Source organism: Agelaius phoeniceus, chromosome 4 (assembly GCF_051311805.1).
Source record: "Agelaius phoeniceus isolate bAgePho1 chromosome 4, bAgePho1.hap1, whole genome shotgun sequence".
In the NCBI taxonomy this organism is placed as follows: Eukaryota; Metazoa; Chordata; class Aves; order Passeriformes; family Icteridae; genus Agelaius; species Agelaius phoeniceus.
In genome coordinates this window covers 15,375,476-15,400,208 of record NC_135268.1, presented here as the reverse complement: position 1 = coordinate 15,400,208, position 24,733 = coordinate 15,375,476, and the positions used below count along the sequence as shown (strand labels likewise).

Genomic DNA, 24,733 nt, shown 5'->3' with positions numbered 1-24,733 from the left:
AATCATGAAAGGACTAACTCTGCAATAAAGCACTAAAACACTTAAATTGAGATATATTGTGGAAAGCTGTCTTGACAGACCTCAATGACTTCATTATCATTGAAGCAATCTAATTCTCAAAAAGCTGAGGCTCATCAAAGCTGTGTGAAATTTAGTTATTATCTGTTGATTAATAGTTTCAAATTAATTCTTCCCAATTCAGACATCCAACTTTCAATGACAGGACAAAATAGATTACTTTACCATGCAGAACAGAACTTCCTTATTGAGATTTTTAGCTATTCCTAACTATCAGTGGGAAGCATAGGGCTTTTCCCTGGGTTTCACCTGATCTTTGTAAATGTCTACTTTTCCATGCATGATACAAAGGGCATTTAAAATTTCTATCAGCTTGAATGCAGTAATTATCCTTAGGTCCAACACGTGAAATTAAATTCCTAAAACAGAAAACTGTTCTAAAGGAGAGCACCTAACATAACTAAGACTGTGAAGCCAAGAAAAGATGCCACAAAAATCTAAGTTTTAAAGGTTCTATCTGTTTCTGTGTCTGAAAGCTGCTGCTAAAGGTTTTGTTTAGGACTTCTGTATCCAAACCACATCTGAGCATCTATCTCTTTATATTCTCCCAAGATCACTTCCCATTCCCATTTCCTGTAGGCCTTTCAGAAGCATGGGAGAACCAAAAATTGTTAGGTATCAGATGAAGTTTGCATCCTCCCTTTCGCTCACATACTAAATGCTAAAGATACTACAACTTGGAAATAGTAAAGTAAGGATGCAACAGTATGTTGCATTGAGATTTTTCTGTTTTGTTGGGGGGAGGAATTATAATTTTATCTTGTTGAAAAGCTTGTGGGTTTTAGTCTTATTAAGCTAATACTATAATTCTTATTACACACATATTTATGAAATGATGAATTTAGACAATAATATAGTTATTGTTAACTGCACTTGTATAAACTGAAAAACATTTTCCAATGTCTTAGCAGTTACTTCTTGGCACTAAACATAGTATGCCTGAGCTTTAGAGGTATATAATCGTGTTTCACAATGGTAAAAACACAGTCACTTTTCCATCAAAATCTGGACTGTCTCAGAGAAAAATACCCTACCCCGCTACTGAGTTATGTTATTGCAAAACATTGTATATCACAGACTAATACAAAATACCAACTATATGCAGAAGCAATAGATGCACTTTGGAGTTCTTTGTATTGCTTAGAATGGCATCCTGATGCTACCATTTAGCTCATGATAACATTACATCAATCAAAATCCAGTTTTAATTATACACCATTCTGCTTTTTCTCTCAGAGCAAACACAGAGAAAACGACCTATTTCAATTAAAATACACACTTTATAGAATTAAAAATAGGTTGGAAATCACTTTTAAATCAGCTATCAGCCTGTCAATTAATGCTCTGAACCCCTGCTATTGACCCAGTACTGTACAAGCTGTTATTATGCACTGTCCTACCTATCATCTGTTCCCTGTGCTGCTCTGTTCCAGAAAGACAGACAGCTGCAACAGAATATCCCTGTTCAACCTGAGGACCATCTGACTTTAATTGTAGCACACAGCTTGATGTGGGTCTGGTTATGAGAAGCTGAAGTATCACACTGTAATAATCTGGAAAAGCAGAAAGCTGCCAACACGCGGCTGCGAACAGGGGCTTGCGCTGTCTGGCTGCCTGACGGGCTGCAGGAAATATGATTAATGAGCAAGGTATAATGATATCAGGAACCCGATTAGCACCACAGAAAGGTCACAGATCAAAGTAGTATGCATTTCATGAGCTCCAATCGTTGGATAAGATCTGGGGACTTAAAGAGGTAAACTCAAATGCAAAGGGGAAAAAATATCTGTATGTCATAGCTTACAAAATGAGCACTTGGAATACTGTAATCCCTATTTTGTCTGAGCCAGGAGACAGCAAGGAAATATTAGCTGAATACATCAGCCCATGCCACATTGTAGCAAGCTTTTCCTGATCATATTAGTGTGGATCTGAGCTTTAAGCAGTCTCCCTAAACTATTCTACTTGAAAAAGAAACCATGCTGATGGTATTCAATCCACCAAATATTAACAAGGAAAAGCAATTTAATATTTGCATGTAATTTTCTCAGTGTTATTCCACTGCAAAAGTGGCAGATCACAGAGGGCATCACCCACACCAGCCAGGCCCATTACCACTGGGTAAGTTTAACTAGGTCAGATAGATGCAGTTAATGTAATTCATTGGCAGAGAGGCTTAAATTTAATGCTACCAGACCGACCAAAACTTGGTATACTAATTACAGAAACAGCATCAAGGACCTACAGCTGTAGGTCCTACCCATTTGGTAGAACACCTGACATCATTTGGATGATGCCTGGCACATTTTAATACCAACACTTGATAAATTATTTCTTACTTTCATAACTAGCTTACGCCTTAAAAAAATCAAATTTTTTTCTGTGCAATTAATGCTTGGAAACTGTAAAGTTTCATGCCAAGAATATTGCACAAGTGAGAGATATCAAAGAGAGCTGCAAGAAGGCAGACATGAGCAGCAGACTGGGAAATGAAGGAAGAATGAGGGAATGGTAGGTCAGAGCATACAGAGAGATGAGGGTGAGAAAACCTGGCCCATGGCTTGAAATGAGGAAAAATAATTAAGAGCTAAGATCTTAGACAATGAGGAAGTGGGAGATTACCTTCACAGTGGGGAAAGCCAGATTTGTAACTAATAGAATAAAAGTATATTTTAATGCAAAATCTAAACCACCGGAGTCATGAGAGATCAAGGCCACCTTGACAGATGTGCCTTTGACAAGTCTGCTCAAGAACACAGCTTTGCATTTCCCAGGTTATTCTGAAGCACCAGCACATGCCAAGCTCACAGAGGTGTCAGGCTACCTCCCCTACCCATCACCACAACTGTGAGATCAAAAGCTGAGTTTCAACATGGTTTGCCAAGTAGTCCTGCTCAATGTTACTGTATTTCATATCTCATTTAAGTAAAATTTGCACGTACATATGGGTGAAGGAAAACACTAAATCCACCCAATGTTCTTTGTGATTACTATGGTGCATCTACCACTGCCTGCAGGAATCTAGGCCACACAGCATTTCTGAAAAAATGGTATCATGTCACCAGTACAAGTGCAGTGTAAAACATTCTAATTAACTTCTGAACCACAGATTTCTTCTTATGTAAAGGTTCTCCAATGTTATAAAGCCTGACGTGCCACCAACAACATAACTTCTTCAATTCCCATATCCTAACTTAGGAGTATCAGGATGCTATCCTGATAAGCCTGGTATCTGAAAGGTTCTTGAGAGTTTCCATGCCTTAATTCACTATTTCCCAGTTAGCTGGCTACCACATGAAAACTGCAGCCTCATATTTCAAGATTTGCTAGGAAAAGCTTCTGTTATTTATTTCAGAATGCCATGAGTGCAGAACTGTTTCATTCTGAGAAGAGCCTAACACAGCTTTTGAGAATGTGCTGAAACACCACCGGTGATAGTGTGATAGCTATTCTGTAATTCATTTCACTGCCCAGAGGGCACAGTGAAGATAGGCAGTGCTAAAAACTGCATTTCCCAAAACAGGGAAGAGAACAGTAACACAGGTTTGAGAATGAAGCAGGAAAGGGAGAATTTAGTTTTATTTTCTTGTAAAAAGGCTCTGAAAAATATCAATTTAATGGAAGAAATGGAAGAGGTGGCAGAAGACTGAGAACACCTCTTTGGAGTTATACGGACACTAAAATTAAGAAACTTCAAAATCACATTTAAGTCACAAATATTTTTATGATCAAACAAGCTTTTTCAAGCCTACTGCAAAGTGATGATTTTATTAGCTCTTTAGTACCACGAGAGCTGACACATAAAAAGGGTAAGATCTCCTGTATATTTAGACTGCATTAAAACTTTCGTGAGCAAATCTAAGACTGAGAATACTATATTCCTTTTTTCTTCCAACATTTGTAAATCCTACTAAAACTATATCTTCATAGTTTATATTTATAATATAAATATATATATATTGCAGGCAAAGATGCAAATTATTTCAGAAGAGTCTTGCAAGACAGAAGTGACTGGACAATAGAAGAGAGCCATCTTACCAGCCTGTTAATGCGAACAAATTCTTCTGGGGTTTTGGCCCATGGTGGAAGTTCAACATCAGACACCACTGTTCCATCATCCATCACTCCCAGATTGTAATTGTTGCTGTTGACAAATATCTCTGGGAGGTAATAAAATTCAGGAATCAATTCCTGTAGATAAATGAAAAACAATGCCATGTCAAATTCTGTCAAAGGATGCACTGTGTCACATAAAAAATGTAATTATTGGGATGGAATTAAGCAAAGAGAATATATAAAATTCTCCCACAGACATCCCCCTCCTTCCCTAGAAGGGTCCCCTTCTGCACTTTCTAAAATTCAAACCTGTAGATATGATAACTCCTTAGCATGCTTTTAACATGACAAAGAACTGAGATACAACAGGCTCTAAAACTAAAATGTCAGAATATTGGTTTTGGTTGCATATTATACATTGAGAAACTTAAAAAAACAAAGTAATGAACATCACATGGCACAAATAGTACTTACTGGAAAGGTACAAACAATCAATGATGGTAAAAAGTTGTGGAAAACTGATTCTTTCACATTTCAGTACAATACACATTTAAAGTGCAAATGCACAAATGGCAATCTACAGTTGGATGAAACCAGCATCATAGATATTAATTACAAAGGTGTGAAACCCAGTTATAGTCTTTTTTTCTCTAATGTAAAGGGTCTAAGAACCTAAAGTTTAGGCTATTACCTAAGATTGTCCAACACCCAGAAATAATTTTTGTTGTAAATTCCAAAATACCTGGAGTTATGCCACATGTTCCATAAAAACAAACAAAGAAAAAACCCCACAAAGCTGAATAGAGTCAATATTTTTCTTTCACATAAAATTAGTTTACTCAATTATGTGTCCAGTCTATAAATTACAGGGAAGAACCACACAAAATCTCATGCACAAGAGACAAAAAGGCAGGGATTTCACATGGTTACAAGGTCTGCACTAAATTCCTTGTCAGGATCATCATTGCTGTAAACAAGTGATGTTTTTGATGTTCCAGGCCTGTGCTGAACAGGACTGGAACTCAGCATTTACACCTCCCTGGCTGGCCTGCTCTGGTATCTCTGCTGGCACAGCTACCATGGCTGAGGAAAAACAGTACAGGAATTGTGATTTCTAAGTCTTCTCAGAAAAAGAAAGTAATAGTAATGGCTAAAAACAAAATTTATTAAGCAAAAAATGACATGTTCTAGTGCAAAACTGAACGTAACATGCTAAGAAGGAAAATTACCCTCAAACCCGTAAGAATTTTCTCCTGGATAAGTGGATTATTTCCTTGTTTTGCAAACAGACCTGCAACTTCCTAAGTTGTCATGCATTTTATAAAATACACAGTAGGTAATACATAAATTTATCCAAGTTAATGGGATTAGAACCTTATTTATACATTTTCATAAAAAATATTTGCAATGTCTGGGTATAACACTTAATAGAAAAAGCCCATAAAGATGCAACACACATATTTCTGCCCCATATTTTAAAGGTAGATTGTTTGGGTAGGATTTTTTGGTTGTTGGGTTTTTTTGGGGGTATTTTTGTGGAACTTGATGTTGAGACTTAAATACACCCAACAAACCTGGCAATTTGATGGATTTAGAAAAATTGAGCCACTAAATTAGAGAATTTACTTCCTTTGTAAAGAAAGGATCAATACACATAATTGCTTCAGGAAGTGTATTTCATAGCAAATAAGTGGTGTAAAATTGGTCTTCCATACAGCAAGTGCAAGCTGCAGGCCACTTGAGAAGTAGGAAAAAAAAAAAAAAATCAGACTGCCTCAGTGGCTTTGTCTCCTGTGGGTGGAGGATGTGGCCACGCCAGAAGATCAGCAGATCAGATCTGAGACGCAGTCCTGACATGGGTCAACGGCTCAGAGGTCTCCAAGATAGCCCCTGAGGGCCAGCTATGGCATGAGCAGCTTTCCAAATGGCTGAGTGCAAGGAGGAGGTCATCAGATTGCGGGCAAGGTCAAGCCGAAGTAGCCAGGGCAAAGAGAGGAAAGATCAAGCAGGAATTAAGCTATTATCACCTCCATCCTTGTGTGAAACACTGCTCGGCTTTGAATTGTACATCTTTTTGTTTACAGTCCCCTAATTAACTAGGGTAAAAAACATGCTTCTGTACCAAATGCTCGACAAGTAGTTGATAAAAAAGAGATTTGAAACTATTTCACTGCATAAGAACAAGAATGTAGCAAGGATAAATGCTGTAAAAAATAAAGTTTGTAAAAAAAAAAAAGTAACACTGAGGTTGCTAGAGTTTTTATCATCACAGAAACCAGCAAAGAAAAAGCAGAGGCACAGGACTATTAATTTGATAGCAGCACGCACCACAAATATGAAACCATACCCTGGTTCTGAGCACTTAAAACACAAGCTCATTACATATGTTGCCAATGCTTTTATTTCTTCTTTAAATATGTATCTGTACAGATATTCATTAGTTTCTTTCAAGATCAGAAAGCATTTGGCTTTCTAGAACACATTGTTTTCATTAGGCTACACAGAAACAATATGCTGGAAACTTCAAAATTACCTGTAATTTCTACTAGTTTGACTATTAGAAACTTTTCATAAAGCTTTTCATTACTCCAGAAATGAGTTTTCAGAAAGTATTTCACTGTCACCATTATGATAGATTTCTACAAAAGGAGTTTCTTTGTTATGTGATTCCCTTCTCTTGGCCATGTGCTAACATTTACCCATGGAAAAAGGGAGTGCAAACAGATGCATGTGGCCATTGGAAATGAGCTGCATTTAGAGCCCATTTTTAATGCCTTTATACGGGTGAAAATTATAACATTAGTTAAAGGAAAAGTTTTTACTAAAACAGCAAAAACACCTGATCACAAAACATTAATTTTTATCAAGTAAACAAATATTCTTCATGTATTTGGCAGCTGCAGTCCTTAACAGTCCTTCTCAACTGCATTTGTGGGGTCTTCTTTTTTCTTAAAATCTTCAAATCACATTTTTAATTTCAAATAACATTTTTAATCACAAATTTAACTAACATTAACACAGCAGATGCTGACCCACATGTGCAAATCTAGAAAATTGAACTTCCTGGACACATGAGAATGTTAAAAAAAATGCATGCACTTTTTGCTTGTTTTGCATGGCAGGAGGAATGATTTAGTAAATGTTTTCACACAAACATCACATGAAGATGCAGGACCAGACATGAGAGGCCAGAATGAAGAACCCTTTAATATCTCACCTGGAACAGTGACAAGGACTAGACTAACACAGGGCAAACACAGCCTCTGCATGGACATTCTGTCAGCTTCTTACAGCTAAATGGTTCTGAACTAATCCATGGTTGATTTGTAAAATCATCAAGCATGGGGTCTGGAGTTTTGTCTGCACAAGTTTCCTTTAGTTGTTCTAAAACTGCTTCCTGGCAGTTCCAGTGGATGGTCCCAATAGCCATTTTGTGGAACCCAGTAAATGTTAGTTCCTTATTTGCTCTTCTATGCACCCTTACAGGTACTACAGACCTCCATGATCATCACATTCTTCCTCAGGGATCTCTTTTTGCAAGCTAAAGGATTCTAGACAGTTTAGATTTGTTCCCTCCAGAGGTCTTCCCTTCCAACTAAAAATTTTGGTTCTCTCCATACTTTTTCTAACTCTGCTGAGTCTCTTCTAAAATTTTCCATACTCAGCGCATGTACAGAAATGGTAAAACTGTCCCATGTTTCTTTTGTTTAAATTTCACAGAAAAAGCCAAAACATCTCTATGATTTGTTGAAGCTCTTGTTTTAGGACTTGTGTTTGGAAATTACTTTCTGAAATTTCGCTGTTGGAATTCACCATTTCTACAAGGAAGATATAAGAGATCCTTATGGTAAGCAATACTTTAGTTGTTCTGCCATGCTTTTCACTACAACTGAAGAAGGAGCTCACAGACAATATCAACATAAATTTAACACTCAGTACTTACTTTAAGAAAAACCTGCCATACCAGGATTCTTATTAAAATAGCTATAAAATTCTGCATAAAAACTAAAGTACAATTTTTCTCTAACAGAAATTGCCCCATAGCACATGAAAACAATGATTTCTAAGGAAAATTCGTTAAAAATATTTTTTATAAAAATGCAGTATCAACAGGATGTCAGTTTAAGAGTGGTAATTTATTTTCCCATGCAAAAAAAATTAATACTACATACTTTGTTTCATTAATGCAATAAAATGTTATTTTTTCTTTTTCTAGGAAATGACTGATGCATTTTGAAGCAGAGTCACATGATCTCCAAAGATGTCTAGAAACAACGACAGATCCCTAATCCTATTAAACATTTATAAGATACCAAATTTTCAAACTAAATTATTTCACAATCACGTTAAGCAATATTAAGCCTATACATAACCTGTCAAGCAGAATAATAAAAATGCATATTGGAAGTCTAGACTTTTATTCATATTTGCAACACTTTATTTCTTCTGTTAAGGACTTAAATGGCATTCAAGAAATATATACTAATCTATTAAATTAACCCAAATTTCATTTTTTCATCACACTTCAATGAAATAATTTTCAAGACAGTTGGGAAGCATAATTTCTCACTACCCATGAGTTTCCCTCCATCTGCTATATGTGTGTTATTTCTCGCTAAGAAATTGTCAACTAAGAAATTGTCTCAAGACACTGCCTGAAACTCTGCCAAGTTGTAAGAAAAATATTTTTGCAGGTTTCCATTAAAATTCTGAGGGTAATTAATGAAGAAACAAATTTTGCCAATGTTTAACCACTCTGTTAAAGTTCTAAGCGATTATACCTCGAACATTTTCTAGTTTGACAAAAATACTAAACTTCTCAGTAATTCACAATTAAGCAAAGAGAAGAACAAAAAGTCCAGATATTTATTTAGTAGACTAAAGAAACATATGATAACCACAATTAAGACCTGATTCATCATTGATCAATAAATAGATTTCATGGAGTCAATATCTCATTGGATAACAATCTGCATCTTTAAAGCACTTTAAATCCTGTTACTCTCTCTATTTACATATGTATATACATATATATATATATATATATATATATGTGTGTGTATGTGTATATAATTATTTTACTTTTTACTTAGAATCTAAGTAAAAGTATTCAATGGTATATTGAACTTTTTCTTTTTAACTCAGGGAAGTATTTCCTGTTATGGATCTTAACACAATTTTACACAAAACCAAATCATTTATGAAAACCAAATATCTGCATCCTAAATATGTTAACATTTTACTATACCAGTTTATGATTAAAAATCTGAATTTCTAGGTACTTGCTTCTGAATTTTGCTGGTCATTGCTCTTTTTGTGACTACTATGACACAAAATTTCTCCTATAGAAGGGTCATGTTGCCAGTTTTACAGCAACTTTATTCAGTAGCTTTTGAGACTTTAAATACGAAGTTTGATTTAAAGAAAAACTGTCTAAAATTATGTTATGCTAATAATTTTTACAATAAACTTTCTGAAACAGCATTTCTGAAGCTAAAATTCAGCTGTTTTACACTATGAGGATCACAATTTGCTAAACAAGCCTGTATGAAATATAAATTCAGATATTCAGTACCATTCCCCCAGCCTTACAATAGCTGCCACAGCTGTGTGTCATATCACAGGATTTCACAAATTAATGCCCATTTTATGGTGGAACAACCTAGAACAGTGTAATTGGAGTTTACTAATGTTTTCTTTAATATTATGGTCTCCTAGCATCTCTTTTTGAACAAAACTAATCAAATTCACCAAAAGTAACTCAAAGCATGTGAAAAGGAAATAAACACAAAGCAGCAGAAGAAAAGACATGAAGAACAGTACCTAGCTCTACTAGTGACCATAGCTTGGTGAAAAATTATGAAAACAAATCAGTTGAATTAAACCAATCTAATTTTCTTTTCAAAAGGAAGCTGCAGTAGTGGATGATGAAAGCAAAAGTGGCAAGGTGTTGCTTTACTTTTGAGAAAGACCTCTGAGACTGTCCCAGTCTCCCATGACATTCCTGCAAGCAAACTAGAGAATGGAGATGAGATTGGGTTACAATAACGTGGGAGTAGCCAAGCTGGAAATCCATATTCCAAGAGCAGTTATCAATAGTTCACTGTCAGACTGGGAGGACATGGTAATGGAGTCTGCCCTGCTCTTAATTCCAGTCAATAATCTCATTAATGGCCTGGCACAGAAGGTGCAGAAGTAAAATTCCAGATGACACTAAGAAGGCTACACAGCTGTTTGGAGGACAGCAAGAGGACTTCAGATGGTCTTAAAATCTGTATATATGGTACTAACAACAACAAAAACCTGAAAACAATCAGCAAACTACAGCAGAAAAAGGGAAAACACATGCAAAGTGCAAATTATAACACGGATTACAATTATGCTGTTGTAAATATAATGAGAAATAGACTTATTGCAACAAGTTAGGTGCCAAACCAGAAGGAACAAGTGCTTCTGAACAAGTGCAGGCAAATACTGCCAGGCTATCCAGGCTTGCTTTCTCTGTGGTATTAACAAAACCAACCAGGATTGTTTGCACCAATAATGTAAATTAAGAAGTAACTGAGTTACTTGGTCATGCCTATATAGTACTTTAAAAGTACCAAGTGGTATTCTCACAGAATTGAAATATATTCAGTATTCTTAAGTGCAGAATATTTAACTTAAAAACACACAATTAATCATTTAAAGTCACCAGTCCTGAGCTAATTAGTAAATAATGCCAGAGGGGTAGTGAGACACTAGTAAACTTCCAAAAGATTTTTAATTTGCATTGTTCAAATAAATGGATAGGGAGAAGTAGGAAATTGAATTTTATGCCACATATCACCTCTTGAAATCAAAATTTGTGAAGTTCAAGCAAAGGTTATTCTACAGAGGAGCATTGGTTTTGTGCTTTGATCATTGATCCGAGGTTTTCCCAGGATATTGACACAGATTGGTTGTGACCACACATATGCTTCAGCTTTCTCTGCTGAAGTGATCCCAGCCAGCAAGAGCTCTTTCCAAAGCCAGCTCCTGTTAGTCCTCCTGTAACACAGAGTCCTTCCAGCTAAGATTAACAACAATCTTAGGACAGCAGCATCAGTAACTGCATTCATTCTTTCCACACAAAAAGCAAGGAGAAATAATTTCTTGTAATCAGCTCAATGGTTCTGAGTTTCACAATTTTTTCAGGTGGAAGAGTAAAAAACTCTTCTTTTGCCTTTGTTCCCCCTATTTGTTGACAACTACAGCAGTACAGTCAAAGTGTTCCACTTTGTTCAGACTCTTCCACCCATGAGTCAACTAAACACATTCAAGCAATTGGAGGCTAAAATGTAGCAATTCTGCATGTAAAATATATGTTCTGCATTTAGCCATGTATTTCACAAACATTTGCAAGGTAGCAAGGTAGAGCATCAAGTATCAAGAAACTTGGTTTTCACAGCTGTAATAAAATATGGGGAATACAGATATTTCCAGTAAGATTGAAACATTCAAATATTTTCCTTTCTAGTTCTTTAAACATATCCTATGGAAACCTCAATCTCATCCCCCTTCCTGGTTGCTCATCCAATCTCACTAATAGACTCCTGTAGTGCTCTTAGTACTCACTTGGATGCTTCACAGCAGCATCATGTAATTCACAGCAATTCACAGTCTCAGGAAGCTGTAAGCAACTCCAAGAGATCATCCTTTGGGATGCCTCTAAAGGCAGTACCAGCTTGCACGTATATGATTTCCAAAAGTTACCTAAGCATTTCTGAACATCCCTCCCTACACTGATTGCCAGGGAAACACTCATTAAGCTTTTATTTCTGACAAACATTCAGCTTTTATTTTCTTGTTAGGAAGGTTACTTTGATTCTAACCAAAGTCTCCCTGATATTTAAGGCCATAAATACCTATCCCATCCTGTTGTCTTATATAGTTCAGAGGTTTCATATTGCTTAGGTGTTGTCTTACATATCAAGAGTTCTATGCAAAGGTGTTATCTTATATATCAAGAGTTATTGCCTTATATATCAAAAGTTCTATTATCATTAGTGCAAGAATTTCATACTGCCAGAGTTTTGTGCCTCCTCGATGTTTCTCATAGGCAGCTCCTCTAAGCACTGACTCCTCTCGGTCCTTGCAGTAGCTATCATCCAACTCCAGATCCCACCAATCCACTATTTTGTACCACTTGTTCTTATTGCCTACAGGTGTGGCCTGTTAAGATCAGGCCTACTCCTAATTTTTAGTAATTGGTTCAGCTGCAACTGTTTGGGGGATAAGATTACATTCTATACCACCTTCATTTACCCATACTGGATCCCCTTACACCATCCAGCATGGGCAGCAGAGATTTTTTCCTTTTTTTCTTACAGTAATATCCATGTAATAAAAGGACACAAGCTCCTCGTCAATCTGATCTGCTTTAGAAGAAAAATAAACATAGCTACTCAGTCTTTCCCTGCATTTTATTTTCAAGACCTTGCATTGTTATCATTGTTCCACTGCAGATTCTCTCTAACTAGCCTACAGCTATTAGTGTATCCCAGCTCAGACCAAATTAAAGCTGGGTAAAAATGAAGATTTTTGTCATACATTTTGAAAGTTACATTATTTCCTGTTGATGTATCTTCCATGAAATGTTACCCATTATTGTTATACCACAATACTGCTAATACACATGCACTGGTGATGTACTAGAATCCTAAACAGTTTTTTTTTTCTCCACAATAGATTGTTTCTTGTTTTATAACTGTATGAGAACCTCCATGAAAATTACAATTATTACTTTTCCCTAATAAACTTCACTTAACACTTTTCTAAAATAATTTTTCCCTTCTGCAAGAAGCACTACCCATTTCACTACACTTTCAGTACCTCCCAATCTCATAGCAATGGAAATTGAGGCCTAACCTGTTATTATCGAGAAGAATTCTGCTCAGTACATCTTTCAATTTTAATAATGAACTGCTGGTAGCTATTCTCCAAATACAGTGGATTCTTTTAGACAGAGTAATCCCAGCTCACTCATAAGACAATGTAAAAAACTAAGATCATCATCTGCTTCTTCTCTGTTCATAAGGTCTGTTACCTTTTCTCATCAGAAACTATGATTGCTTTGACATAATCTCCTCTGGATAAACATGTGTTTCATTTGCTTGTCTCCAAGCTATCTTCCTGGCACTTAAACACAGTCTGATTATTTGCCTAAGTATTTTTCAGTGAGTTGTAGTTAAACTCACCTCATAATTTCTTTGGTCTTTTTTTCCCCGTATTAAATACTTTGATTGATTTGTCCACTACTGGTATCTTTCTCCTTCTCCATTTCTCAAAAAAACCCAGGAAATGCACTCTGAAATTCCATTTGCCAATCTTGCAGGTTACAAGGAAATTAAGCCCATAATGACCAAATAAATTTGAAAACGATCTAGCATGTTTGTAATTTCTAAACTCTTCTTTCCCAATTTCATATAGACATTATATTTTTTTCTAAGTGGAATTAATTCCACTAGTCACTGCTTGCCTTCAATGATCACAGGTCCCTTTTTAAACACTGTCAGTTGATAATTTTTGCATTCCAGTAATTTGCAAACCAACCCTTTCCTAAATTGTCTGCTCACCATAAATATGAGTGAATGATTTTGTGTCACTTAGGTCTCTTGCTGGTTGTGAGACATCCTTGAGCTAGACCCTGATTTTCTCCAAATTACACTTTTCCATCCTCCTTCTATTAAAAAAATCCAATTCTGATATTAATCTACCTTCTTGGATCTGATCTTTCCCACCACTGCCAGCATCTTTGTCTTCTTTGTTTTCCTCCCCAGTTTAAAATATTTCAGTCTCAGGGCTAAAAATGTTTCCTACAGTTTTACAGAAGAATTCACTGAAATATTCTCACAAAAGTAAAACCATGTGTCATCTCCCTTGCATCTTTTTCCAAATAGTGGGGTGGCTCCCAGTCTTTCCATCCTACACTCCCAGCTGCAATAAAGGCAGAGGCAGTATAAATCAGGAAATGTTTTACCTTGATGTCAGAAGTGTCACGCTGACTGTTGCGCCACGCTCTTGAAATAGACGAAAAAGTCCTATCTGCATGATCAAACTTCCCACCTTGCAGATTTAGGAAAAGTGTTGTGAAGGGCTCCTAAATACATATAAAAATATTAATTAAAAAAAAAAAAACAACAATGCATGTCTTCAGAAATTTCAGGGTAAAAAAAGGACTTTATTATTCTTTTGGGTTCTGGTTGTGAATGATGCTATTTTTCTGGCAGACACACAATTAATAGCAAAGGGTTGATTCTATTATTTATGAATCAGAAATACAAATTGATCCTTGTTTGTTCAATAAAATGCTTTTTAATCTTACTCCACGCATTCATATACTCAGATAAAGAAAAGCAAATAAAACCAAAAGAAAATACTCAAAGGCTGAAGCAGAAACTACAGTTTGTATCAGTTGTGACACAAATTGCTCTCAACAACATGAACAAGCTCAGGTGCCTTAGATATTTATTTAACTAGCATGTAACAAAAATAACGTGTTTTACTTTGTTCAAGGTGATCTGTTAATCTACAAAATAATGTGTTTTACTTTGTTCAAGGTGATCTGTTAATCTAAAAGATAGCATCCAATACTGAGAGCTTCAGGACTGTTATTGTTTCATATATAATTTATGATTTAGAAAAATGTTTGGAAGATTTAAAAGCCTCCTCTTAGTTAAAGAACACTTAAGCACATATTAGTGGATAATTGCTTGAAATTAGCTAAGCACTGTAAATTACTTCAAGGATTTATGTATGCTTGTACATTCTAACAAGCTTTAATTAATGATGTGCTGCTAATGCTTTCCTAAAGAAATTACTTCCTAGGAGATAAATCACCTTTCAATTTTATTGAAAAATGCATTGTTTAACCAATACATTATCAATATGTAGTAGCTCAAAGTAGCAGATTTTTAAAAAATAATTATTTACATCACAGAACTTCATGGTCATCAGAAATCAACTCTCAGTCATTAGGAGGGGAAAATTAAATATATTAACTAAGAACCACAAATGCTTGGCACTTGATCCAGTCAGAAAATATGCAAGGAAGGGAAGTTAACCATGTTTAAAGAAATATGTACACTAAAAAGAAATTTTTAAGGAGAAAAAGCTTTACTGATTTGAAAAGGCTGTACCAGAAAAACTGAAACTTTCTGCTTGAACTTTGGACCACATTTCTCCTAGGCTACTGATTGCAATTACTAGAAAATTGCAGTACTCTCATATACCCTTCAGTTTTAGTTTAGATTTTGTTGCTTTAATTATCATTTAAAGGAAAAGAATTTTTTTAAGATATACTTACAATCCTTAACAACCACGTGAGTGCAAAACTTGCTGTTGAATAATGAGTGCCGTAGTGAAATTTTGGGACCTGATCGTCCTCCCATGATTCGTATCTCTCGGCAAAGAACGCTGCTCTCTTTGGGTTCAAAGCTCCAATAGGCTGTGAGATAGGTAAAAATAAACTCATTAAGCAAATAAGATCAATGTGAATACTATCACATCATACTCCCCTTGCTCCTTTTGGTAACCAGAACTATTGGCATGTGTGGAGAAGACTAGGTTTGGTGCTTTGCAAAAGCAGATGTTGGTTCCTGTAAGCACCTGAGGAGATCTGTGTACTTGGAACCAGGTTTCCATGCACACACACATGGCTGCTTGGAAAAATCTCCTCTGCATTACTACAGGCTCCATTTACTGCTGATTCAAGTCACTGACTCCATCCAATTCACAGTGGAATGTCTGGGACAAAGTCTTGTTTAACTTGGGTGCCTGTGGATATGAGTGCATGTTGGATACACCAATAAGCAAATAGTAAGCAACACTGAGAAACATTTTTTCTGACATTTTTTGGAGAAAAAAGTAGTGATTGATGGGGTGGCAGAATATTAACAGTGGACTTGGAATTTTGATATTACTATTCTTGTTTCTATGCTTTCTATTTTCCACCTCAAGCCAAGTTTTACTTAATTCATATAATTTTAACCTTTGAAATAGACAAATGAAAGATCAGAATTTCTATATAAAACACTGATATAAAAGAAATAATGTATGTATTACTAAAAATGTCTATCACACTTTAACCAATACTATTATTCTTTGTTCAGTGCTTACCTAGAATATAAACACCCAGGGATTTATTTAAAAGTAGGAAACATAATATTTTGCTATCTATAGCTGTGCATTTCCTCAGCAGACTTTTGTATAAATGATTTGAAAAAACATGAGTACAGGTCGCACAAATAACTTCGAAACCCTAAAGTGAATTTAGCAATTCCACATGTAAAATGCTAGAAGAGTTCTAAAATATCTTTGGATATATATGCAAAATATGTATGCAATACAATTTTGTATACAGATTTAGCACACTGTATGTTATGAATGTATATTATGTTCATCTGTATGGACAATGGGTGCATTCAAATATAAGCAAAGAAAAAAAACATGAAACAGTATTTCCTTCTCTCTCTTCTTCAAGAATAAATATACTCAAGAATACACTACAAGGTGAGGAAAAACTAAAAGTCCCTGAACAAAATTATCTCTAACCTCGTCTTAAATTCAAGCAGAGTTCAAGCGAAAAACTCTCTCTGCTGAGCTTATGATTATTCAAATAATAATTCTTCTTTGCAGCTCACGTGAAATTTGGCATAGAAGCTTCAAAGTATTTTCTCTTCTAGGACAGATTAGATCTTTGAATGGCCTAAAATCTAATCTTACATTTTTTACTTAGAGCAGCTTTCATGTTGCAGTAGGATAAAGAAAAACATCTTAGGTTAATTACTATTTTTGCAGTTCACTAATTTGAAATATAACCCTTTAAAAGAAGCTGTTCCTGTATAAGAGGATTTTTATCTGATTTAGCAAATTTATTCCAGGGAAGTATGAAACTGACTCCAAGAAGTCTCTTTGTTACAAGAACCATTTTGGAATCTCCATTTGTAGTGATTTTCCCTAAAGGCTCAGATATGCTTGAGGGAGAAAAGAAAAAAAGAAGGTCATTTGTAGACAAATTATACAAATTAAAAATAGGAACAGTGTTGTGCTGTATAGTTCTGTAACATTTTATGTATTCTCTTTATCTGCCTCTATTATTACTCTCCAAATGAGTATAGCCCAAATCAATAGTTATAGAATTACATTCCTTGAATATAAAGCTAAACCAAATTAGAATTGATTCCATTCTCTTTTAAAAAAATAAAAAAAAGATATCATGCAGAGATCTATATAGCCAGAATCCACAGTATTGATTTTAGCTGTTATTGTTACAGTTGGTTTCTGAAGCCTGCAACAGGACAACTATCAAGACATGTCACATTTATTTGCAAGCAAATAAAAAAAAGTCCCCAAATGAAAAAAGCTTAGGGGAAAAAAAAAAAGAACTGTGGAGCTGTGCACTGACAATGATACACTATCAGCTTACTCAGAGAAGTTACAGTGGGAATACACACATTGAATTATACATTACACGAATGCACTGATTTATTGTGGTAATAACATCCACCTCATTAAAAGATTCTGCTTTGCTGCAGTTGGAGGGCTACATATTGTTTACTGCTATAAATTAATGGCAGTGCACAGAAGACTGTAGAGCCCTTCTAACAATAGATCTGTAATGACAGTGCTGTATATCACAGCTTCCCCAGCAGCTTCATAATAAAATGGAGACAATGTATTGGGCTAATACATTCTACCAGGCAGGCCCATATTTTTCTGACAACTGCTTCTAAGGATGAGGTGATTCTACTGTGTTACACTGCACTGGGCACAGTTAACTACAGAATAAAAAAGAAAAAAAAGAGAAGAAATTAATTGAAATTTCTCAGTTATTTCATATCACAAAATTAACAGGGAATTATGATTACACACTGTATTCCCTCCCCTGTGGGTAAATGCCAAGGGGAAAAGAGGAACTCTAAACTAAGCTGTGCTAGATGTAGCTGTGAGACCACAAATTTACACTGCTCAACTCAGTTTCACTATAGCTTCTAACGAAGAATGAGCTGAAAAGCTTTCATATCCTGAAATTCCAGAACATATTTTATTTGCAGCACCTCTTTTCCCAGAGGAAAATCCGATATTAGTTCACCAATAAAAAATGTTTATTTAGATGGAGAGGGAAAAATGAAAAATAGAGAGTGAAAAATTCCAATGACCAAAAACAATGGAGGAGATTATAGGAGTAAAAATGAAGAATGAAATCACTGATGGCTGCAAAGTTTTCAAATCATATTGATAAATGAATTATGTGTATGGCTCTCAAGTCAGAGCCCATTTGAAAAGATGATCCAAACTGGGGCAAGAATTGGGGTAAGGTAGTTTTTGGTTTCATTTTTCCCAAGGCATGATCACCCGTTTTTGTGCCCAAAGTGGTTGTTGTAACATGGGCTACAGTTATGAAAGTTAAAAGCCATTCTTAACAAAACAAAATAACTCATTTGATATTATTTTTTCAAGTACTCTCAAATATAGGAATACCTCAAAATAAATAATTTCACATTTTTACCAAGAACTGAATACAGTAAATCTCAGTCTTTGGACCAAGCTTGCTTGCTTCCTTTGAAACATAACAAAGAAAAATGGTTTGCTGAAAAATAACTGAGAAAACACACTGACTCTTATCATCTACTCTGTCAAGTATGTCCAGACACTGTGGTGTACAGTTTTATTTGTTAGTTCTTACTCTTGCTCTGTGCCAGACATTGGAACACTGACCCATCTTGCCTCTGCTTCCAGTAGAGGCCCCACTGCATCCAAAAGAAGAAGGCAGAATGTTCACTGCTCCTCTACAGAAGGCAGAATTTCTCCTGGACTCTGCCACCCATTTTGGAAAACTGTTAATTATTTTAAATAAACAGACTGAAGTCTTCTAAAGAAAGAATTACAATATGACTATTTATAATCCTACATTTAAGAAGACAAGAGGTGTTTTTTAATCCTATCTAATATGCTTTCATATTTTAAATAGTGTTGCTCCAAATATTTCACAACTTCATTATGAAAAAAAGAAAAGGAATTAAAAAATTTTTAAGAAAAGAAAAAAGAGGGTAACAAATAAGGAGGGTTTTTCTACTGTTTTCTTACCCACATACAATCAGGTATTTGTATTCCTGTGAATACAATTTTTTTGTAACTGAATCATGTTTGGTAGCATCCTTGCCAAGTATGATGTTTGTTTCCCATACATCTTATTTTCAAGATGACTATCTGGTTTTCATTACTGATATTTTTCATATTGGGCCTAAAGGACCAGGGGGATCCTTAGGTCATCTCATCTAGCCTTGAGCTTGTGTGACAAGAGGTTAAATGCCTTTGCATTGTATGATTTTGAGTCCAACTATTCATCCTTGATTACAGCACAAGCTGTATTTGGCCAAGCTGCTTTCCAGAAAGGCATCTGACTCCTGAATATGTGGACAATGTGCTACTTTTCTTGGAAGCTTTTTCTTCTGATAACTCTTACCCTCATTCTAGAAACTATATGTATTTCAGTTTAGTTATGAATTTACTGATGTGTTATCAAAGAGATCTTACTAAGCTTCCCTCTGATATATCACAAAATCTCTATTTGCCCAGTATATTCTGAATTTAAGGATACTTACAGACTATAACTAGGCTTTTTAATAAATATAACAAGTTCTTGTCATAACAAGCTCTTCAGGTCTTCCATTTTAAGGCATTTCTTCCACCCCTAAGATTTCTCTGCTTGCCCACTTCTCAGTGTACACTCATTCAGGAAACTGAAATGTGTTCAGTGTTTCATTGTTGGTTTCCTCCATAAATATGCCAACTGCTGGAAACTCTGCTGCACTCTGCTTGGTAACTTTGTGTATCACCAACATAAAATTGACTGAACTAGCAAATACTTGCATTATTGTCAGTAGGACAGCCTGGTCACTGAGTAAAATTTCTTTTTCCCCAACAGAGATACAAAGACAAGATGCAAGGGTTTAACTAAACCCAAACTTTATTCACTTAGGTCAGCTGGGAAATATCTGGGAATAAACTCATATAGTGTAGATCATTACTCTCTCATCTGTCATTTTCCAGGTTTGAGAACAGCCAAAAAATGCTATTCCCCCCTCTCAACCTAGTCTCACTCACTGCTAGGCCTCACCTTTCTTCCTCTCAGACAACTGGCTATAGTTTTCTTAAAAATTAGGTCCCATCTTAGTAGAGGGCATCTTACCTTTAATGCATATCTAACTCAAATTAATTAAAGAACCATATCCCAAAGAAAACAACAAACACAATTATCTGCTGAACTGCTTGAGCTGCCCTCATTGATCAACCAAAGTGCCCTTGAGGTGTAAGATTTAAAAAATGGAAACCATTTATCAAGGAGAAAAACAGTCCTTACCAATTCATTCACAAAAAAACACTGGTTTCACAGCAGATGCTCCCCAAAACCTACACCAAAGACTGGGCTAGGAGGGGGATATATGAATTTAGATAAATCAAAATTTACCTGAAGCCAATGGGATAGAATTTGACAGAACTTTTTTTATTCTCCCCCAGTAAGCATTTAAATGATACACAATAATTTTGAACTGTTATGCTATTTTTTATTATCAATTATGACTCATAATTTAGTCACTTAAGAACATGAGCAGCTACTTCAATTTCATGTACTTTCCTAGTTAAATAAGGAATTCTCTAGTTGAATGCTTTAGTTCAATAAGGAATTTTCTAGTTGAACTTGTATACACAATGTTAAAACTGGAATAATTATGAATATTAGTGAGTGTACTTCACCTATTTTGATATAAATACATCATCACATTCTGCTTTAAAAAATTTTAAAATACTCCAGTTTCTATTCTCATAACTGAGAATTTGATAAGGGCTGGAACATAAGCAAAAAAAAGTCACGTGCATGCAAATCAAAAGTATTTGTACATATGGTTTATATTTCAGATGTTTTTAAGAGCACACATATTCCTTTGAGACATCAGGAGCAGTCAGGAAAAACTGATCTAAAGATGATATAATAACTAGAATATCTGAACATGTCAATATAAATAATACTTAGTAGTGCAAAAGACAGAAGATTCCCAAAGTTCACAGTTGAAAAATATGGGTCATAAGCTAATGTTAAGTATAAAAATGAAAAAGGAAAAAACTCTATTATGCAATATTAGTGATATTTTAGCAATAGGTCAGTCACAGGATATGCCTCAGGTCACCTAAAAACTTGGAGGAATTTGAATTTAAAAGAAAAATCTCCATGCCTTCACATTACAACAATAGCACCAAATGGTGTTACAACCACCTGCAGCAGATTGCAAAACAATGCACTGCTGAACTGCAAACTACTTAAGGACACACTAATGAAGCACAGTAAGGTTTAATCACAATCAGCACAACTGAATGTGTCACACGCTTTGCACCTGAGGTATTACACCTTAATACTGCTGGGAAGCCAAAGTGAAGGCAGCTGTTATGTGTTGTACACTTCCAAGAAGTCAGGGAGAAAGGAAACAGGATTTCCCTGGGAGTCATGAGGCAAATCCAGCTGCTTGCAAGCAGTGAGGAGGGTATGGACTTGGAAAATAACCCTGCCAGTTAAAAGATAACATTTGCATGCACTCTCCATGACTTAATCTGTCAAGTGAAGGAAAACCCTGCACTGTTATTCCCTTGCTTAAAAAACAAACAAACAATACTTCCATGAATTTTGAGAAATAAGATTAAGTGAGAAGTCACATACACTTAAGTCATAGCAGGAGATAAAAACATTCTCTGTTTGCCTTCCTTTTACAGACCATGTTCCCAGCCAAGACATCATACAAGCCACAGAAAACACCTGCCATCATACCTAACACCAGATCCACATAAGACAATCAGAAGTAAAAACATAATCCTTTTTGTTTGTACTAAGAGCACAGGACCTCAAGCCAAAAGCTGACACAAAGTCACATTTGCTGCAGATTTCTCTCAGGGCACACAAAATAAACATTATTCTGTATCACATGTAAGCACCAAGCCTGAGAAAAGGAGCAGCAGAAGGCTAGAAAGGGTTACTTGGGAATGTATAAGGAGCTTTTTATTGTAATCTGTACTGTTTCAGTACAGAAACAGAAAACTATTCCAATCAGATTATATCAATCCTGAATACAAATAGTCAGCTAAGAGCCCACCAATGTATCTTGTTTCACACATGCATTGCTTTGCTCCTAAGGTGAATTCATCCATCATCTTATACCCTGTTTCATATGATCTCCTGATTAATCAGCCATCACCTTCAATACCATCAACAGATGAGCATTGCCAGAAAGTTTTATCAGCTCCCATTTCACACTCTTTTTCAGATAAGCATCTATGCTGAACAGTATAAAGTACCAAACAAACTTTTGGAATGTCAGTGACCACCCCACTTTGGAAATGAACCTTGTGTTTATGACTCTGAGGCAGCTTCAAGTGACTGGCTGGATATTATATCTAAATTATTTTAATTACTCTTGTTAAACTATTCACCTCAAACTTTTAGGATCATACCATCTTTTCTTAGTAATTTTTTTGTATTGATTTCCCTCATTTGATCTACATTTTCATCTGTTGATGTTTCAATTTTAGAAAGATCAGTTGATGCGTACATCCCAGTCCACAGCCTGAGAACTACCTTAAACTCCTCCTTAAACAAAGATTATTATTATTTTACCATGATCTTGTTTTCTGACCACTATTTTTAAGCCTGGATTGTTGTTTGACCCCAAGAGGTCTCCTGCTCCTAGGAGTTTGACCAACTCAGCTTTAGACAGATCCAGTTAGGTGAGAAAAATCCCATATTCATTTCCCATATGAGTGCAATTTTTAACTTGGCCACCATTGTGCTTGTTCAGAAATCTGAGTTACACAGCTGTGTGCTGTAGCACCCATAATCTGCTGAGTTCAAATGTATGAATATAAAAAGGAAGAGAGACTGTATCAAGAGAATAACTTTCACTTTACTTTAGGAAGACAGAAAACACCTGTTTAGAATGTCTATGGCCCAAGACACATGTGTGAAATTACTTTATTTTGATTTCTAGTAGATTTTATGACCAGACTTATGCCCCATGGTTTCTTGTGACCATTTAAAAGATCATGAACCTCCTTCAGTTCATTTCCACTTGGAAGATGACATATGTCCAGGGCACCTAAAACTGAAACAAGAGCAAGATGGACAAAAACAGCAGATACAAAATTAGAATATAATTTTGAACATCCACAGTTAATTTTGACTACAATTTTTCTTATCTTTGGGAATTTCTACATTCCAAACAATATTCCTCCTTGAGGCAAAGCAAGAATAAAATTATTAGGCTTGTTACTAAAATGATTCTTTTTGATCCTGTAAACTTGGCTTTTTGCCCAAATACCTAAATAATGTTTTTTTTAAAAATTTAAAAATATTGCTTGAAGATAGCTAAGTGATCCTAGAAACTGATGTATGCATCTGAAGTACAGAGTATGCTTCCTGTGACTTCAGAAATAAGCCTGCGGTGGGAAGAGAGGAGAACATGGAAGAAAAAGCAAGAATGGAAACGAGAAGCATTCTATCATCCACTTGTAACATTTTTTAGAGGAGGTGGTATGACACAGAGAATAACCAACTAAAGACAAGAAAAAACCCTCAAAAGTGATGCTATAAAAGGATGGTTATGACACTGTCATCGAGCAACATAAAGTACCAGAATATGTTTTAAAAAAATCTATCTGCACTCAGAGTAGGATGAGAGAAAGAATGTTTTGATAAATCATCTCAGAGATAAATTTGGGTCAAGTTCCATCCTCAGCAGGTCTCCACAGGAGTTGTGGAGAAACAGACCACTGTGGAAATCACATGTTTGCTAGAAAAAAAGTCCTGAGATAGATGCCGCATGAAGCTCAAATCAACCTATCAACTCAAATGTGGGAATCTTTAAAATCAGAGGGTTTTGGGAAAGCTGCAAAAGGCAGGCCTCAGAGACAGCAGAACTGCAGTTAGAGCTAAGCAGTAGTCCATAAGGTTTGTCAGCAGAAAAAGAAGTAGAAAAGTAAGGACAAATAGAACAATGGTCTGTGTATTAACTCTTGTCTAGAATAACTCCCTAAGCTACAGAAAAGTATATCTAGCCAGATGTTAAGAAGTTCTAAGCTTAATAATGGAGCTCTGTGCATTGTATTTTAAAGGCTTACAAGCAGGTATTGTATTCTAAATAAGCAAGCATAGTTTTAACCAAAGGTACATGAGTTTATAGTGATTGGATAGAACTACTGTCAATATGCTTTTGCTTTGTGTGATTGGTCAAAAAACTATTAAAGTTGTTAAGTTCTTTGTCCACTACCAAGGATGTGAGCTACTAGCAGCTTCCCATTGTCATAACCATGCAATGAGACTGGTGCTAGAAAATAAACAGCTCGAGGCGCCTTCCCCAGCAGTCCCGTCCCGTTTGTGGTTTGTACACAGACCCCCAGCCAGCAATATCAATCTCCGTCCTTAAAGGGAAACAAGAAATTGACACTAAAATCCAAACAGCTGAGTGTCTCTAAGGACCATGTCTAAGTCGGCCTTAACAACCCAACAGCGACTTAATTTAAACAAGCCCGTCTT

General features: G+C 35.6%; 1 protein-coding gene across 6 annotated transcripts in view; it reads right to left on the bottom strand.

Moving 5' to 3' along the window:
* Positions 1 to 24,733, bottom strand: part of LRBA (LPS responsive beige-like anchor protein) — a 369,517-nt gene that overhangs the window by 87,493 nt on the left and 257,291 nt on the right. For all 6 annotated transcript variants that reach the window (XM_054633381.2, XM_077176952.1, XM_077176953.1 and 3 more), the window contains 3 exons: positions 15,461 to 15,601; positions 14,135 to 14,254; positions 4,117 to 4,269 (listed from right to left, as the gene is read on the bottom strand). In XM_054633381.2, coding sequence (XP_054489356.2) covers positions 4,117 to 4,269; positions 14,135 to 14,254; positions 15,461 to 15,601 — 414 coding nt within the window. The remainder of the gene's footprint in view (positions 1 to 4,116; positions 4,270 to 14,134; positions 14,255 to 15,460; positions 15,602 to 24,733) is intronic.